Genomic DNA, 17422 nt, shown 5'->3' on the forward strand with positions numbered 1-17422 from the left:
AGCCATTAGACCAATTGCAGGGTGAGGGGGGAGGGAGCTCGCCGCACTGATCTCTGTTTGCAGCATCCCTAGAGCAGCCTCTGTTGTGTGAAATACAAGAAAGGGCAAGACGGGGGTCGTAGATCCTGGGAGGCAATCTGAGAAAGGGAAGGGGATCTCTTGGAGCCTGCCGGGATAGGGCTGCTCTAGTGTGTGGGGTCCATCTTCAGAGAAAATGGCTGTTTTGTCAGTGTAAACAGCCTGAGCAGTACCTGCATTGCTAAAGGGGGGAAGCAGAAGAAGAAGAGGAGGAGGAGGGGCAGCAGCCGCTGGAGGAAATGCTGCCTCTTCCAATGAAATTTTCCCTTCTCTAGCCAGTCCCGGCCTGCCGCAGCTCACCCCTGAAGTCATGCATGTTGTATGTTAAGGTACGTACGCATCTCTAATCTGAGAGGACACATGGAGCAGGAGCTGGTCACGTTGGCAGGATTAGTAGTTCAGCTGTCTGCACAGGACAGCTGAGATAGAGTGCATCCTGACTAAAAATAACACGTTAAGTGTCAGTAACACATAGTAATGACACCATAACAGCACGATTCAAACAAAGATGTCAAACGTTGCAGGCTCTGTCTTGGTTGCAGTGCAGGGATTGTTAACCAGACAAACAGCGATGACTGAAGCCAGCTCTTGGTTTTCATTGGTTGTTTGCTTCAGCTGCACATGTTCCTCATTAAGAGCACAAGCAGACAGGATGCACTAAGGGGAGAGGAATGGATCGTGTGTCTATTTTCACTGCCTTCCTGTGTCAACATGCAACAGTGCTTTAAAATGAAAAGCATGTTCGTGTTTTAGAACTGCTCACATATTTAGATCTTCAGGATAAATGGCTCTTCACGCTCATGGGATGTGTACAGTGTGTGTGTGTGTGCGTGCGTATGTGTGTGTGTGTGTGTGTGTGTGTGTGTGTGTGTGTGTGTGTGGGTGGGAGGTACATGTACCAAGTCCTGGATGCAGTGGATATTTATGGAAGCAGTGTGTGTGGTGGTAGTGTGTGTGCGTGTGTGTGGGTGTACGTTTGATTTTGACGTTTTGAATGCGCTGCCAACACATTTCCTCACAGTGTACGTTACAGTTTTAGTGGTTAGTATTCCTCTGTATTTTATCAAGTTTGTTATGCCACTTTCCTCCTGTGCCTTCACTACCCACATCCTGCCCTGAAACACCTACCACAACCCCACTGGCACAATCAGCCGAGGTTTGAGTCAATTTGAGGGTGGGGGGTACCAGAACTGAAATGTTTAAAAAAAAAAATTATACAAAGATTTCATTAAATAATCAGTGGGGAGAAGCCAAATGGAAATTATATTTTGGCATTTTGGCAAGAGTTAAAGGATCACCTCACCTTTTTTTATACTCCCTACAGTGCATTTCATCTGATCAGGGTGCTCAAAGTTGGGTCCGTGGGCCAAAGTTTGCTTGCTATAAGGTTCGATTTGGTCTGCCAGATGTTTCTAGAAAAAAAAAATTGTACATTAAACGAAAAAAAAGTATAATATAGCTCACTGTTCATGCTTTTCAAATATGTAGGATGCCTAATTATTAATTATTTTTCATAATCTGACCACACCGGGCAGTACAATAAGCGTTTGCTTTTGGACTTGGCCCACCATTAAGTTTCAGTTTTGGCTTCTCTTTTGGATGAAAATGGGTAAAATAACCCTTTGTTAATCAAGCACTATTTTGCCTTTTCGTTTTAGGTTTTATTCCCCAGATCATATGGCCAAAGCATCATCAATGCCTCAGCAGACCTCAAACCAGAGGGAAGACACCTGTGTCGACCATGAGACTCACTAGATGCTGAGCGCCACAACAACATCCACCCAGCGATTGAAAATACATCCTTCAGTTGAAACGCCCGACCATGGCTGTAACTGCAGCTAAGACAACGACAAGTTTTCTCCCCACATCTGCCACAACCACCGCGATCCCCTTCCTCTCGACGGGCTCGAGCGCCAGAGACAATGTCACCTCCAGAACAACATTAATGACTGTTACTATAACAACAAACGAGACCAGCTTCAACGCCACCACGTTCCCAGAGGCGGTGGTCGAGGGCTCGGGGATGGGAATGATGCTCGTGCCCTTTGGTATCATCACTGTCATTGGCTTAGCAGTGGCAATTGTAAGAACACATTTAAATATTATCTCTAAAACAACATTTGATTCAGCGTTTTGATCTATTGCGTCCTCTATATCATGTTTAGATTTGTCTTGTTTGTCTTGACACACCTCAGATATATACATGCACTCAATCATTTCTTGTTGAGTTACCTCTATCAATGGCACTACTTGTTTTTCCGTCTCATTATATCTGCCTTTCTCCATCCTAGATGCTGTATATTCGGAAACGGAAGCGGTAAGTTTAAAAAGATTTTATTTGCTGAAACCCCAAATTTACTGCATGTTTCAGTAACTGGATTATTTGCTCATTTGCTACAGAGTTTGCACCCCTAAAATATAGTATCGACTAAAACAAGTCCTGCAGCATTAGGTTATTTTGTGGCCTTGTAGACGGGCCCTATGTCAAAACACACAAATGATCAGTCCGTCAAAGAAGCACTTGTACTGGAGTGAATGGGAGACAACAGTAGATACAAACTGCAGTCTAAACTCATCACACAGGTTGGAGAAGCTGAGGCACCAGCTCATGCCCATGTACAACTTTGACCCGGCTGAAGAACAAGATGACCTGCTGGAACAGGAACTACTGGACCACGGCCGGGAAGGCAGCCTCACAGGTCCCAATGCCAAGGTGAGCTGTTTGTCTTCTGTGTCCTCACATGGACCATTGTATCTTTCTGACAGCTGCCTTATCTAGATTTAAGTCATGATAACCATATTTCATTAAATAGGCATTAATGGGAAGCTTTGAGCTGCAGCTTGAACAATGTTTCCCATCAAACTCTTAACAAAGTATGAAAGTATGATGTCACATTTCTAAACATTTCAGTGCATTGAACTGATTCTTGTTGCAGGTGTCACCTTTAATTAAGTCTATCTGTATATTTTATATGTTGTTGTTCCACCTTGTTATTATTTTTTGCCATTCCACAGTAGATCTTTCCTTTATTTTAAGTCACTGATGAAGGAATCTACACTTCTTTTGTTCCATTAATAGCTGTAAATGTCATAATTTATCTTCATTTTCTTTTATTTCTCTAAAGTTTTGACAATGGCATAATGGTAAAAGGCAAACATGGTAAAGTATGACCTGTGTGTCTTTTGATCAATCTCTCTTAACCTCTTTTTCCCCCACAATCCTCATTCTGTCCCACTATCATCATTTCACTATCTCAAAGAAAAACCAGTAGGTTAGATGTCTGTAGTTATTTCATATCATATAGTCATTTTATATATTAACTAATCTATGTTAAAGGATAGATAACAGAGGACACACATCAACACACTTCGAACCTACATCAACACAATCTCTCATCCTTTCCTTTGCTGCTCCTTTATCTTAATACTTTAACATCGAATATTCCAGTGGCCACATGAGCACAGAAAGTATGCAAAACATCAACTTTTGTGTTATTTTCAATTCAATTTTGAGTATTTGTCATCACAGTCGTAATAAGTTGAGAAGTAGTGGAAAAAAAACAAATAAGTGTAGTTTTGTGTCTATAATACCGTATTCAGGTGATTTTTGTTCATCTCAAGCTCGAGGCCACGCACCAGCTTTCAACTGCATGTCACACATGGCAACTGAGAAAACTTGATTTGTGGAGGAAGTGCATGAAATGCAGTTGAAAGTCCCCAAAACAGCTTGTAAGTGGACCTCAGAGAAGATTATTTGTGAAGCCCTTGTTTTTCACGAGCATCACAATGAGTTTGTCATTTTTATTACGTGAACTTTGAACACACCCTGAACAGTTTGCATACTCTTTGGTTTAATACATGTGGCTTCTGGTCCTAACACATTTTTTCTGGTTTCAGTAATAAATCACATTCTAAATCCGAAAATATGAAGTCAATTAAGCTGCTTTGATCAACAAAATAAAATACTACACTGGAACAACGAGCTGTTTCTTACAATTCAAGGCTGGAGCCACCATCTGATCCTATTGTCACCAAGAGTTTTATCTCATCTGCAGACCCTCACCACCTCCCAGGGGACCACGCAGAGGCCCAGTCGTCTGGTCTTCACAGATGTAGCCAAAGCTCTCAACGCCTAACAGCTCTCTTCCATTAGCTGATTTCATTTTGCAGGGGCCACTGGCCTCATCGACACACAGGCCGTCGCTCAGGAAGGAAAACAAACGGACAACTGGACCGTTTTTGGGAACAACTGGAGCTTTGGTTATCATCACTAAGACACAGTCCCTGGAATGGCAGCGTTTTTCAGATTCTGAAAAAAAAAAAAGGTGTAGGGTGCATGTATGATAAGGGAGCTTAACAGGAAGCATCACGTATTACGATCTTGCACTGTTATTATTTGGCACACCAACGCAGTGTGATGCACTTTTCTTGAATCATGTTGTGTCATTGCTGTTAAAATGTTTGGTAGCTTGTCAGTGAAGCTCTTCTGAGCTTCAGTATCTACTTCCATGTTTGATAAGAGAGAAGTGTACATTTGTGTTCTCTTCTGATTTTGTGGTGTCGCGTCTCTGACAAGCTTGAACACTGGATGTGTTTCCATCCTTGAGTGAACTGTCCACCTCTACTTTGTTTCTTCTTTCTTGACCAATGAAGGATTGTTTCCGTCCGTATACAGTAAAACTATTTAAACCACATAAAGCAGTGGGTGTTTCGTTGTGCAAGTGTTTGACAAAAGAGAGTTGATAGGTGTGATATTTTATTGATAAGCGATAAAGAAGCAGAATAACACAAATCACATGGTAAAGAATCATAACAAAATATATATCACAGGTTTGTGAGTTGTACTAATGAAGTGGATGAGGACACATCAATAACATAACTACAAAATGGTGTTAAAAAGTAACGCATACAAGATGATTTATCAAGTTACACTTCAACTTTTCAATAGTTGAAAATGGATCAAGTACTGTATGTAACTATATCACTATCAGTAAGATCACAGAACAACATTGTCCCCATATAGAGAGTAAATATCCAGACAAAGCTCGTGTAAAGTAACAAACATTGACTCAGCTGTAGTTAAATTAACAGGCACCCTTCAGGCTGACTTCCATTCATTGTGGTGACATGAACGTAGTGAGATGAGATGAGTGGACTACAACAGTACTAGTTTAACAGTTATTTCAAGATTTCGTGATCCACGTGGCCTGCAGGTCTGGTGGAAAAGGTTAGGCACAACTAACCGAACACTTCCTCAGAGATGTCCCAGGCTTGTTCGTTTTCAGAGGTAGTCCAGAGGGCAATAAAGTAAAGTCAATGCAGTTGAACAAGAAAACATACCTGTCTGTAAATGAATTAAACCCATCTGGCAGCAATTTAGTGAACAATGCTGAAATACAGATAATCACTGGGATACAACAAATAAGCAAGACGTAGGTGGAAGAAACTCTTGATATATACAGTAAGTGATGGGTGATATTCAAGTCACGACATAAGTGACGCGCAGTTTGTTGTGATATGCAGTGTTGGATAACTCGGGGCAGAATCTAGTCTGAGGTTGAAGTATTTGCAACAGGCTGTCAGTTTAAGTGCCAAAATCCTGGCCAACAAAGAAAAACTATCAATACCTATATTATTCTACAGGCACATAAGTTATTTTTTTCAACTTTTTTTAAATGAGTTAACCCTAAAATGTGGGTTCTCTCAAATCACAAACACTCTTACGCTTCACCTGTTTGGGTCATATCATGCAGATAGATTGGTTTCTCTTTTCAACACCGCGACCGCAAACAGCATTCAAACCATTTCCATTGTATCGAGGAGCAGAGGAAGGACCAGATATCTTAAAACCTGGCCAAATAAAACTAAAACTACCTGCATGGCCGGACACCACCGCGTGAGAAAATATGTTTATTTTTGGAATTTGAGTGAACTGGCCCTTTAAGGCAAGACCGTGAACTGGCCCTTTTCCACTAAGGAAAAGGTGAATGAAGAAGAAAGGAAAGGGACAACTTAGAAATCGGTCAAAGACAAGCAATGATGCAGCATTTCCTATGAATTCATCTTCATACAAGGTAACTGTGGCGATTGTTGTCTTCCATAACTGTCATGTATTTCAGCACTGTGTGGTTATGTGCTGCCCAAATCACATGAATTACGAGTGTCACACATACAATTTACAGTGTAAGAATCAGAAAATACATGATGTAGTAAAAACGAGAAAAGAGTAAGCGACGACAAAAAAACAAAAAAAACAAAACAAGTATTTCATAAGGAACTACATCCTAAAAAGCAAGTATTTCATCAATTTGTTGTAAACTATTGGCTGCATTTTATTTCCCAGGAGAACAAAACAAGTCTCACTTCAGCTTTTAACAAATACAGTTTCTTTTTTTTTTCTTTTTTGTTTTGAAGAAATGACAATGATGCTTTGATTTGTACACCGATAGTAAAATCCTCTGCTGGAGTGTACTGTTTGCTTCTGTGTGTGTGCGTGTGTGTGTGTGTGTGTGTGTGTGTGTGTGTGTGTAGGCCTGAAGACCCTCTGCCTGTCTTTGTTGTATATCTCCACATGAACCTGTGTGTGTGCATGTGTGTGTGTGTGTGTGTGTGTGTGTGTGTGTGTGAGAGAGAGAGAGAGAGTGCATGTGTGTGTAACTCGTTGCTGGTGAGGGAGTGGAGTAACTCTGTTGGAGATCGTCTGTCTTTTGTGTTACTGAGGTAGAATGAGAGATTAAGAAACTGAGAGCAACTGAGGTTTAAATGAGGTCTTTGTGTCAAGGCATACTGGTAATGTCAAATACAGATCAGAAATGCACAACAAACACAGCACAATAATTATTACTGAGTAGACTGACAACATGTTCCTGAATAGTTTTGTACCTGAGGTTTCAATATGGTGTAAAAGCACTGTAATAGTAAAATCCTGAGTGTGGTAAAATGACACATCAACGCTGTTGTTGACTGAAGTATATATGAAAGGCTTCTATCCAAAATGAGACATCAATTTAATCCTTTGGGTGCTTTTTTTTTTCTTAAAACAGCTGCTGGTTGGAAGGAAAAAAAAGATTTTCACTGAGGTTAATAACCAGAACACTGTACTCTTACTTACATTAACAGAGCTATGTAAACCTTTGCTTTTTTTCTTTCCGAGCAAAGAACGTAAGACATTACTCCCCTCCCAAATTGGATGTTTCATTTTGGAATCAACCCTTTCACGCCTACTTTCATAATAACAACTTCAGAGCACCATGTTTATATTGTAACATTGCTAAAAATAGCACCGTCCTGCTCCTGTTTCAAATGAGGATTCATGACAGTTGATTTAGAAACACGTTCCAATAAAACAGTTTAGTTTGGTTCCTTTTTTTCTTGAAACCCCCCTCTCATTTTAGCCCGCAACCCTGCCCCCTCTCCACACGCTCACACACACACACACACACACACACACACACACAGACACACACACACAGACACACACACACACACACACACACACACACACACACACACGCAGACAGACATACACATACACACACACACACACACACACGCTGAGAGGTTCAGGAAAGCAGGAATCCTGAAAGGTTAAATAGTTAGACATTCTGGGAAAAACTGCACACCTCTCGGCTTTCTTGCCTAGAATTAGATGGGACAATTGATACATCGAAAACGGTCAGTTTAGCTCAATTTAGCTTAGCTTAGTTCAGCATAAAGACTGGACAGAGTCTGTCTGAAGATAACAAAAACCACCTACCAGCACCCCTAAAACTCAAAAGGCATGTGACCCCCTAAAAACTTGTAATTTTTACACTTTGGTTTGTGTACGGACTAAACAAATGAGATATAACATGGTAGCTAATGAGCCTTAGAGGTGCTGGTAGGAAGATTTTGTTACCTTTAGACAGAGCCAGGCTTGCAGTTTCCCCGTTTCCAGTCTTTGTGCTGAGCTAAGCCAATCAGCTGCTGCTAGTGACCCTACAGACATGAGAATGGTATCAGTCTTTCCCAATATGTGGAACTATTCCCCTAAAAAGAGCCATTTCTTAAATCCACCAATGTTAAAACAGAATTTGTTCACCAAACTCCTATCGCGAACCAACAAAACCAGGGTACAGTATCAGATCAGGAGAGGAAACCACTGTCTGCAATGATTTTGTGTGTGTCTGTGTGAGTGTGTGTGTGCGTGTGTGTGTGATCCTGAATCCCCATCACAGATAGGAGTCAGACTGAACCCCTGTTTGTTTGAGGCCAAACCTTGAGGTAGGTAGAGAGGTATCCTATCTACTCCCCTTCCTCCTGCGCTGGGACCTGAGATGTAGAGGGCTCACGCTGCGAGGGACCCTCCTCAGCCTCTTCTGAAGGGCCCTGGAAAAGCAGGGGACCAGAACCACCGTCATTTTGTCTGATTGTCTGATCTCTTTCAGTCTAGTGACTCATTGTGCACACGGCAATGAATCAATACTTGAAAGTGCACGAGAAAACGAGAATGGGTGTTAAAATTTCATTGAGTGATTGCGTGCGGGGAACTAGGTCCAGCTGTCAGACCGTGAAATGTGAGGAAGACGACGGTTATGTCAGGAAACCAAGAAGACAGAGGAAGACAACAGTTAGATCAGGTTTCCCCTCTCTACATTGACTCATTCTTCCCCTTCGTGTGCGTGCGACTGAGAAAGGGAGTCTGTCTCAACAGTTTCAGTTCTTGAAGAATCTTTGACAAACTGTTCAGTGCAGAGGATGCGATAAGGCAGGCGAGGGGCATCAAGAGACCGGCCCGCTTTGGTGGCAACTGTTGTGCAATGTTGTCGTTTGAAAAATGAACAAGATGGCGAAAAGAACCAAAGTTTCTCAGAAATGCTGGTCTTAGATACACCAAAACTGGATGCCACAAAAGGATGTTTGGAGGTGTATCTGGGGAATTCAGCACCGCCATCTGTGCATTTCCAGGAACTCGTCATATCCTCGTCAAGTCAGCTTACGTAAAGCACAAGGAACGTGTGCAGCGGTTGTTTTGCTATTTAAATCAAATGTGCCATAGTTACAGCAATTTTAGCAGTTTTGTACGTGTCTGCTAATGACATCCTGCTGGGATCCAAGTGTCTGTTTCTGACATACAAATGTAAACGTGGAAGACTAGTTTGAAAAATATGGATTCGAAGAACAATAAAGGATATAAATGCAACATCAAAAAAAAAAAAAAAACAGTCCAGACAATGTGCTGGACAAGGCAGAGGATATACTGTGGTCAGAGGTCAGAGTATGCCATCCTAATGCCCGAAGAAAGAAGCCTTTTCTTCGTATATCTACTCCCCTTCCTCCATGTATGATTACACATTACATACTGAACAAGTGAAAACAACTGGAATCATGGAGGCCATGGCGTGTTGGCTGCAGCTGTATAAAAGAGCTCAGAGTGCTTTTGAATGTAGCTCAGGTTTGGTGCTGAACATGAGCTCCGTGCTGAACGCAAACTTAAGACATTCATGAATGGCATCATCTCTGCACTGCTCTTACATGTGCTTCATCATAAATGCAACTGATATTAGTCAAAAGGTAAAGGTGTGACACAAAATGAGATTTCTGTTCAACTGAAGCAGAGCTTTCATTCCCACGTTGTCATGAGCTTAACTTCAGTTTGATGCAATGCTAACTCATCGGTAAATCTGCAGAGGAAGAGTATTAAACTGAAGAGTGCAGATGCATAGAGGCGACAGGATTTGAAGCTTTCAATGATTAAAAAACTCACTGCTCAGTTTGTTAGATTATAAACCACTTGTCATAAATTCACGCGTGAACATGGCTCTCAAACATGAGCCTCAGCGTATCTTATACACAGACCTTATTCCAGTCATTCTTGGGGGGATTTTGGATAACTTTTCATTGATATTTTCTATGTGCACTCTTTCCTACTTTGTACTGCAACTGCTGCAAAACACTTTTCTGCCTTTCACCAAGATCCTTTTCATTTAAATCTCAGTAAGCTTTCAGTTGAGGGAAGCTGTGGCTTAAGGCAGGATACATAGCATACCAAAACAAAACTGGACCACCAAAACCCGCTTTTAAAGATTTCACTTTCCTCACCTGCTGCTCTTCAGTTACTTCTTGGACTACTTTCTGGGGCTGTGGTAAGAGAGAGAACAGACTTAATTAGACATGAGGAAGAAGTCGTCCCTCAAGGACTGCACGGCGGCAGCAGACACCTTGGAGGTTTTGGAGACACATTTACAATTAACTCCATGATGTCTCTAACTGTCAGCGATTGCTCCATACCCATTTCCTCGGTCGCCCACGTGGTCGTCGCTCTCCAACGGGCTCTACTTTCTGAGAAAGAACATATGAATGGTTAAAAGGGAGGTTTCAGACTTTTACATTTGTGTCAACTGATCACTAAGATTAAGGGTTTATATGTTTTCTTCTGAGCAGTGTAGTTTCTGCAGACTTTGCCTGCAGCATTTTTGACCTGATAACGCTTCTACTGGCCAATGAGGAACATTTCTGTCAGCTACAGAAGTCTTGTTTTAGAAGCTGAAGTGATCACTAAAAAGCTTGTTGCTTTGATTTGACTTCACAAGCACAGGTTGTATGGTTGGCACCGCAAAACTGCAACAAAACTACACTCCAGTGATAAACATGGACAGAAATGTCTTTTCTTTTTTCCATGATGTCAACACGCACACTGTCTGCATGTTCTCTGAAATCCTTCTTTTACAGCATGTCTATCTGAATATAAATGAAGAAATCTCGCAGCCAGAGGAAAAGGATTTGAAATAATCAAATAGTAAAATATCAACATTTATGTGCACATATTTATGACATATTTTGCTTTTACTTATTTGCTTCTCCAGTACAGGTGACAATGCTAGAAAACAACATTTTTCTTTTAAGTCTCTTTTGTGTCTCCCCCCCAACAAATCAAAATAAACAAGAGAAATGTGTTTTATACATCTTGTGTTATACTGTAGATAAGACAACTGCACAGCTAGTTCCTGCAATTCTCCTGATTTGAATGGAAAGCTGTCAGCAGGGGCTGTACAACAACCTCAATTTTAACTTTATCAGCACTTCAGCAATTTTTTACATTTTAGCAATTTCTTCAGTAACAATATAAACAGCAATGTTGCTGATAAGTATAGATATGAGTGCATGTTTGCACAAGTGTACATCAAATGTATGCTGAATAGCTGTCATTTAAAAAATTATGGCACCCAAAACTGACAAGTTTTTAGCTTTAAGTTTTTTAATTGATTGAAAATAAAGTCCAATTTTCACGAATGATCTTGATGATTATTACTGAGCACTTTGAGCACACTGGTGGAAGAAGCATTCAAAGCCTTTAAGTAACACGTAATAATACAACAGTGTACAAATACTCTACTACAAGTAAAAGTCCTGCATTCAAACTGTACTCAAGTCATTTCAGAGTGTTTGATTATTGTATACATTATACTGTTGAATCGGTGATGCATTTATGTGTAAGCAGACTTTTAGCCGTCTTGGATGGACTCGTCGAGATGGAGCTAATTTTAACTACGTAATATCCTGCTGATATACTAAGCCTCTGTGATATTTCAGAAGATGAGAAAATGATTTGTGTTTCAAATGTAAACTGCAAACAATATCAAACAACTGCAGCGGAGTGAGTTCAAAAAAATGCTTACGCTTCAAAGTCTGAAGCATACAATGGAAATTTCCTATAGCGACAGATATGTCTCTGTAAGACAATCTTTCATTGCTCAGAAAAATAACAGCTGCCTCTGCACTGACCATGTCTGAGCACTAACCCAGCGTGAGGAATAAATACTGGACTGATTTAATCACAGTTGTCTTCTGTTTTCGGCTGACATTTGTCCTCATAATGACTGCTGACAGTCTCATAGCATCCTACAAAAAGACAGAAATCTCAGGGCGTATTACACTGGAAAAACTCAGGTGCATCTAACACAGATGAACCGCAAAGAACAAACCTATTAAGATCATATACAGTATTTTATAAACATGTAGCCGGCACTACCATCAATTGTATAGTAAGACAAATATGTCCAAATTCACTCAGGATCAGGTCTTCCTTATCATATCTTCTAATGTTAGGACACCTGCAATAAATATTTCTTCTGATTTTTGCAAAAATTCTGATATGCTGATCAGTTTCAACCTTCAGTGCAGTTCTGGGGCCTTTGTTCTTGCTGCCTTTCGGTCGTCCTCTCGGTCGCTTTGGAGTTGGTGGTCCAACAGGCTCCTGCAGAGAGGGATCAAATGTGGAGCCAATAACTAACAGTGGAAACAGTTGTTTGCATGTTTTCTGCAGCCAGGACGCATAATCAACGAACATTGTTTTTCAGATTGACCTCTTAATACCCGATTTGAATACATACCTGCTGCTGTTTCCGTGGCCGACCCCTGCCCCTGCGCTGAGGCTCAGGAGGTGACTGGGCGGTGCTCGGCTGGGGAGACGGCTCTTTGGTCCCACTGTTACTCATGCCTGTGTCTGTCCACCTGCGTCAAAGAGTGTGGGCATCAAAGCCTGGAGGAGCGGCCTCGAGGGCTTAAAGAGGAGAAGACCTGAGTATCAGGAGCTGGAGATGTGAGCAAAGAAAATGGAAGAAAAAAAAAGTTAATTTTAAAAGCAGTCATTTATGAAGAATTTTGCACAATCAGCTATACCGTATCACATAAAATCATTTTCTTCTTGCACAATTACAAAAGTGAGTTTCAGTCAGTGGTTAATGTATCATTAAAAGGATGATTCAGGGACTCTTCTCCAAGAGCAAGCGTGGGAACTGCTTAAACATAAGCCTTGGCACCGGGTTCATCGGAACACAGACAGGGGTCTGGCAAACGCAGGGAAACATGAGAGTGGTGTCCAGCGACTAAAAGTAGCACAGATATTCACAACTCAATCTACCATCCAAAATCTGCATCTACTGTACTGTACGCTGCCTTTCCATCTGCCCTCTGTGAGGTATTTCTCAATGGGGTTGTGCATGTTGTAGGTGTGTCTGATGCTGCTACAACTTTCACTGCGAAACTTGTGCAGCTGAAACAATAATTTACAATTCCAGTTCCAGTGAACTGGGACTCTGTGTAAAACAGAAATAAACAGAATGCGACAAATTGCTAATCCTTTTTGACATGAACTCAATTGAAAACAGTACAGAGACAATGTATTTAATGTTTGGCCTTGTCAGCTTCAGTGATTTTTGTAAATATCTGCTTATTCTGAATTTGATACCAGCAACAGGTTTCAAACAAGTTTGGACAGGAGCAACTAAAGACTGGGAAAGATGTGGAATGGTCCAAAAACACCTGTTTGGATCATTCCACAGGTAAACAGGTTGATTGGTAACAGGTGATAGTATCATGATTGGATGTGAAAGGGGCATCCTGGAAAGGTTCAGTCTTTCACAAGTGAGGATGGAGAGAGGTTCACCACTTTGTGAACACATGACTGTATAAAAGATGGTACTACATGGGCTCAGGAACACTTTGTCAAACTGCTGTCAGTAAACACAGCTTGTTTGGAAATGATTTCATTCTGTTTTTATTTAGAAATTTATGTCCCAACTTTTTGGAATCAGGGTTGCAGAAGCACACAGAAAACTACTAAATGGAAAATCTTAATGGAGAGAATCACAACAAGATGACAAACTACGGACAAATCTCCGTTTGCAGACTTGTCAGCTTTACAGCTGCAATGATTAATCAGTTACTTGATTAGTCAATGGACAGAAAATTGATCAGCAACTATATTGATAATGAATCATTTACAAACTGTAAATTTTCAAGGGACCATGCAAAACATTCTCTGGTTCCAGCTTCTCACTTAGAGGATTTGCTTTTATGAGATGATGTCCATCATTGAAAACTTCTGCTGACATCATCTTGGACTTTAAGAAATTGTGAGAGACATATTTCGCAATTTTCCAACATTTCATAGACCAAATCAATCACTGATTTCTCAATAAAATGTCTTGATCTGTCAATTATTTCTGAATTGATTAATCATCTGGTCAATAAAATGTCAGAAAACAACGAAAACTGCCTCTAACAAGTTCCCCAGAGCCCAAGGTGACATCCTGCTTGTTCTGTCCGACCAGCAGCCCAAAACCAAAACCTAATCAGTTCATTATCACGTAAGACAAAGAGAGGCAACCAGGCTTTGCAATTCAGGATGTGAGACCAGGAAATATTTGGTTTCTGTCTGAAAAATGACTCAAACAATGACTCAATCATACATATAGCTGATTCACTTCCTCATAATAGATTAATCCATTTATATTCCAGCCCCATGAGCCATAATGTAGGTCTGATTAATAGCACCCATATTACTAGAAACAGCAGGCTATATCCGCTTATATTCTTAAATCTCTGGTAACTTTCTAAAAAGTACTAGATTATCTACTTGGTTAATTGACCTTTTATTGAGAGAGTAAACCCTAAATGCCGATTTTAAATTGGCTGTCGGTGTGTCCCAAGGTGGTCGTTTTCCATAGCGTCTAGCTCTGTCAGGAATGTGCCAAACACTAATTGCCAACACAGCCTATCAAAACGGCCGCACCGAAGCAGGAAGTCGGAGTAATTTGAGAAATCGACGTCCTCGCTGAAACGAATTAAAAGCCAAACGAGACGCACGACGTCGTTTCGTCGCTTTTAAAACTCATTTCGGAGCAACACAACAAGCGTCCAGCTCTCCTTCTGCAGCAGCAGCACACCGTTCGCTTTACTCGCCTGTGTTTGGCACTCCAGTACGGGACTGAATGTACTTTTTGCATATGGGCGGCAATTGCGATCATAAAAGCACTTTCTTTTAGAGCCTTTATAGAAGGTGCGTAAAACGCTCCTGCAGCGAAGCCGCGAGTTCAAACCTCCTCGACTTCGCCGACTTCGGTCGAGCAAACTGGCACATGGAAAACGCCAAAACAACAGTCGAGGCCACCAGTGTTTAAACGCGTAAAGTCGGCGCTTACTACACAACATCCCCCTGCTTCCATCACTTGCGCAATCGATCTTAAATGTGTTGGATTTTGCAGTGATAACAGGTCCGCCGAAGTGCACGAACCGAGTGTCTGCGAGCGCTGCAAAAACTTTACCAAGGAGGACAAAGGCGAGCAACACAGGTGCAAAAGCTCTCCTTTCAGACCAGCCCTGAACATACACACATAGGCTGCATACATGCATTCAGGCTATAGGCTCCATGTTCAGCCTGAGCAGCCCTGTTCATGCAGGCAGCGCCAAATGCAGGAGTGAGAGCACAGAGGGCTGAACTTACCTTGAGTCGGTCTGCAGTTTTACCTGGAAGTTCACACAGTCAGCTCACTTTGTGCTCCTGCACAACTATGAAAATGTTAGTGTATCGACCGTCTCATTGGTTGGAATGAAAGGGTAAACTCTCCCTCTCTCTCCCTCCCTCTCTCTCTTTCTCCCTCCCTCTCTCTCCCTCTCTCTCTCTCTTTCTCTCTCTCCCCTCCTCCTCCTCTAATCGGAAATGTGTGTGATCCCCCCAGACGTCCAGTCACGAATACCCCAGTTGAAGTATAATTGGGGGTTGTAGCTGAGCAGTATGCATTGCATACTTTCTCTATTAAAGCATGTTTCAAGAAAGAACGAGGGTAGGAGGGTTGAATCAGAGGACCCCGCCCCGAAAAGCTCACTGGACCACCCACTTGAGAGAGAGAGAGAGAGAGAGAGAGAGAGAGAGAGAGAGAGAGAGAGACGGGCACTAGACAGGAGGGTAGAGCCTGGTTCCGGGGTTCCCAAATTGGGGTCCGGGGGCTGGGAAGTTCCCCACACAAGAGGGGAAAAAAAAGCTTCAGCTTGCTTCGGTAGAAATGATGGTGAGATCAGACCGTCTAGACTGTTTCGAGCGGAGGTTTCACTCCACTCTCCCCCTGCTGTGAGATCCCCACCTACATTGTTAGAGATGTAATTCTGTCAGTCACAACAAAGGACGCATGAATCAAACGGGGCTCCTGAGAGAAAAGTGTGCAGGGCAGCCTTCTGATGCGCATTTGTTTTGGAGGAAAAGTCGACACCAGTTTGCCTCATTTAGTCTCGTAATTACATGCAAGCATCATTAGAAGTCGCCAATAAGAGGACAGATGTGTGTGAGCAAAAGGACAAATTTACCCTTTTAATTTTCAGTAACACTTTGCATTAAGGTCCACATATTCACCATTAACTAGTTTCTTATTAGTAGAATATTGGCTCTTGATTAGTCATTATAAAGCACTTATTAATGCCTTATTTGGAGGGTTGTTGAGGGAAGACTCTTAGTTAACTGACTAGTTGTTGTATAATATAGTCAGGTAGAATAAGGCATCAATAAGTGCTCTATAATTAATATTAAAGAGATGCCACTTACATGTACGCTAAGAAGCAACTAGTTAATGATGAATATATGTACCATAATATGAAGTTTTTATTAGATGCCATCTCCACTCTTTTATTTGTCTATTCTATAATTCAGTTATTGTATATATATATTTGTAGTTTTTACATGTTTCTGTGGTTTTGTGCTTCCATGCTGCCTCCGTTTGGCTGAATTTATAGCGAAAATATTTTCTTTTCGGAGATAACTTTGGTAAATTTGCACAAACTGATAAATAGAGACAGAAATGTTTGAGCCACAGTGAATTCACATTCCAGGAACGGCTAATGCTGGAGCGCTCATGGAGTCATGTCAGGTGAGCTTGCTGGCATGAGACCAACATGTAAAGCTTTAAGTTACAGCGGTGAAGCACAGGGCTGGATTTGAACGGTTTGTAGTGTCATTTTCATGATGTAACCACAGTTTAGATGTCCTGTGAAACCAGAGTATTACATTTAGAAAAATCCATAATCAAATGTTGAGTTCAAAGACACAAAATGTTGACGTCATTCAGCCTACACACAGGCCATTACCATAGCATGCATGAAACAAAATAACAAAGAAACTATTTGCATATTCATGTGGAAGCATTTATTAAAAATTTTAGTCAGCTTTCTCAGAAGCAACAGTTGCTGAGAACTGGTAGTCATATATGAATCTGATTAGTCATCCACTATAAATATTACTAAATGAAAGTGAACAGAATGAGAATCATAACTGTCAACCTGTCTTTTTCAAATGCTGTTTGCAGCATTTACTGACCATCTTCAGCCAGAGGGAACATGCTCTGCACTTCAGCCCTATTACTTACTATTTCTGCCAAACAAGAAAAGACATTGTCAGAATCTTCTGATTGTCCGGACAAAAGAAAATAATTTCGGTGTGAAAATTTCCAAGAGACAGAAACAGAGAAATAGAGCGGGGAATAAGACGGGGGGGAGGGTTTGCATGAGCGAGAAATTGTGTGAGAGAGAGAGAGTT

At 41.3% G+C, this 17422-nt stretch overlaps 2 protein-coding genes across 3 annotated transcripts; one reads left to right on the plus strand and one right to left on the minus strand.

Moving 5' to 3' along the window:
- Window positions 1-21: 21 nt before the first annotated feature.
- Window positions 22-4776, plus strand: c2h3orf18 (chromosome 2 C3orf18 homolog). 2 transcript variants are annotated; one of them, XM_076760226.1, is made up of 6 exons: window positions 22-407; window positions 1737-2161; window positions 2370-2395; window positions 2662-2791; window positions 3204-3238; window positions 4134-4776. In XM_076760226.1, exons 2-5 carry the CDS (start codon window positions 1901-1903, stop codon window positions 3207-3209), a joined length of 423 nt encoding a protein of 140 aa, XP_076616341.1. In that variant the 5' UTR covers window positions 22-407; window positions 1737-1900; the 3' UTR covers window positions 3210-3238; window positions 4134-4776. The 2 variants fall into 2 exon arrangements, with proteins under 2 accessions (XP_076616341.1, XP_076616332.1); XM_076760217.1 differs by lacking the exon at window positions 3204-3238 and having other exon boundaries at window positions 25-407.
- Window positions 4777-6309: 1533 nt separating this feature from the next.
- LOC143339161 (uncharacterized) lies at window positions 6310-15634 on the minus strand. The gene is made up of 6 exons (XM_076760238.1): window positions 15344-15634; window positions 12450-12650; window positions 12230-12313; window positions 10348-10398; window positions 10159-10197; window positions 6310-8445 (listed from the first exon to the last, which is right to left on the minus strand). Exons 2-6 carry the CDS (start codon window positions 12552-12554, stop codon window positions 8362-8364), a joined length of 363 nt encoding a protein of 120 aa, XP_076616353.1. The 5' UTR covers window positions 12555-12650; window positions 15344-15634; the 3' UTR covers window positions 6310-8361.
- Window positions 15635-17422: the final 1788 nt, after the last annotated feature.

Source organism: Chaetodon auriga, chromosome 2 (genome assembly GCF_051107435.1).
Source record: "Chaetodon auriga isolate fChaAug3 chromosome 2, fChaAug3.hap1, whole genome shotgun sequence".
Lineage (NCBI taxonomy): Eukaryota > Metazoa > Chordata > Actinopteri > Chaetodontiformes > Chaetodontidae > Chaetodon > Chaetodon auriga.

What these genes read in the sequence shown, in the direction of transcription:
- c2h3orf18 (XM_076760217.1), top strand. Translation starts at nt 1,901, where the DNA reads ATGGCTGTAACTGCAGCTAAGACAACGACAAGTTTTCTCCCCACATCT. An exon ending in TATATTCGGAAACGGAAGCG is followed by an intron (nt 2,396 to 2,661) that starts GTAAGTTTAAAA and finishes CTCATCACACAG; the next exon opens with GTTGGAGAAGCTGAGGCACC. An exon ending in TCACAGGTCCCAATGCCAAG is followed by an intron (nt 2,792 to 4,133) that starts GTGAGCTGTTTG and finishes TCTCATCTGCAG; the next exon opens with ACCCTCACCACCTCCCAGGG.
- LOC143339161 (XM_076760238.1), bottom strand. Translation starts at nt 12,554, where the DNA reads ATGAGTAACAGTGGGACCAAAGAGCCGTCTCCCCAGCCGAGCACCGCC. An exon ending in GCCCCAGAACTGCACTGAAG is followed by an intron (nt 10,399 to 12,229) that starts GTTGAAACTGAT and finishes GTTCTTTCTCAG; the next exon opens with AAAGTAGAGCCCGTTGGAGA. An exon ending in AAGTAACTGAAGAGCAGCAG is followed by an intron (nt 8,446 to 10,158) that starts GTGAGGAAAGTG and finishes CTGCTTTTCCAG; the next exon opens with GGCCCTTCAGAAGAGGCTGA.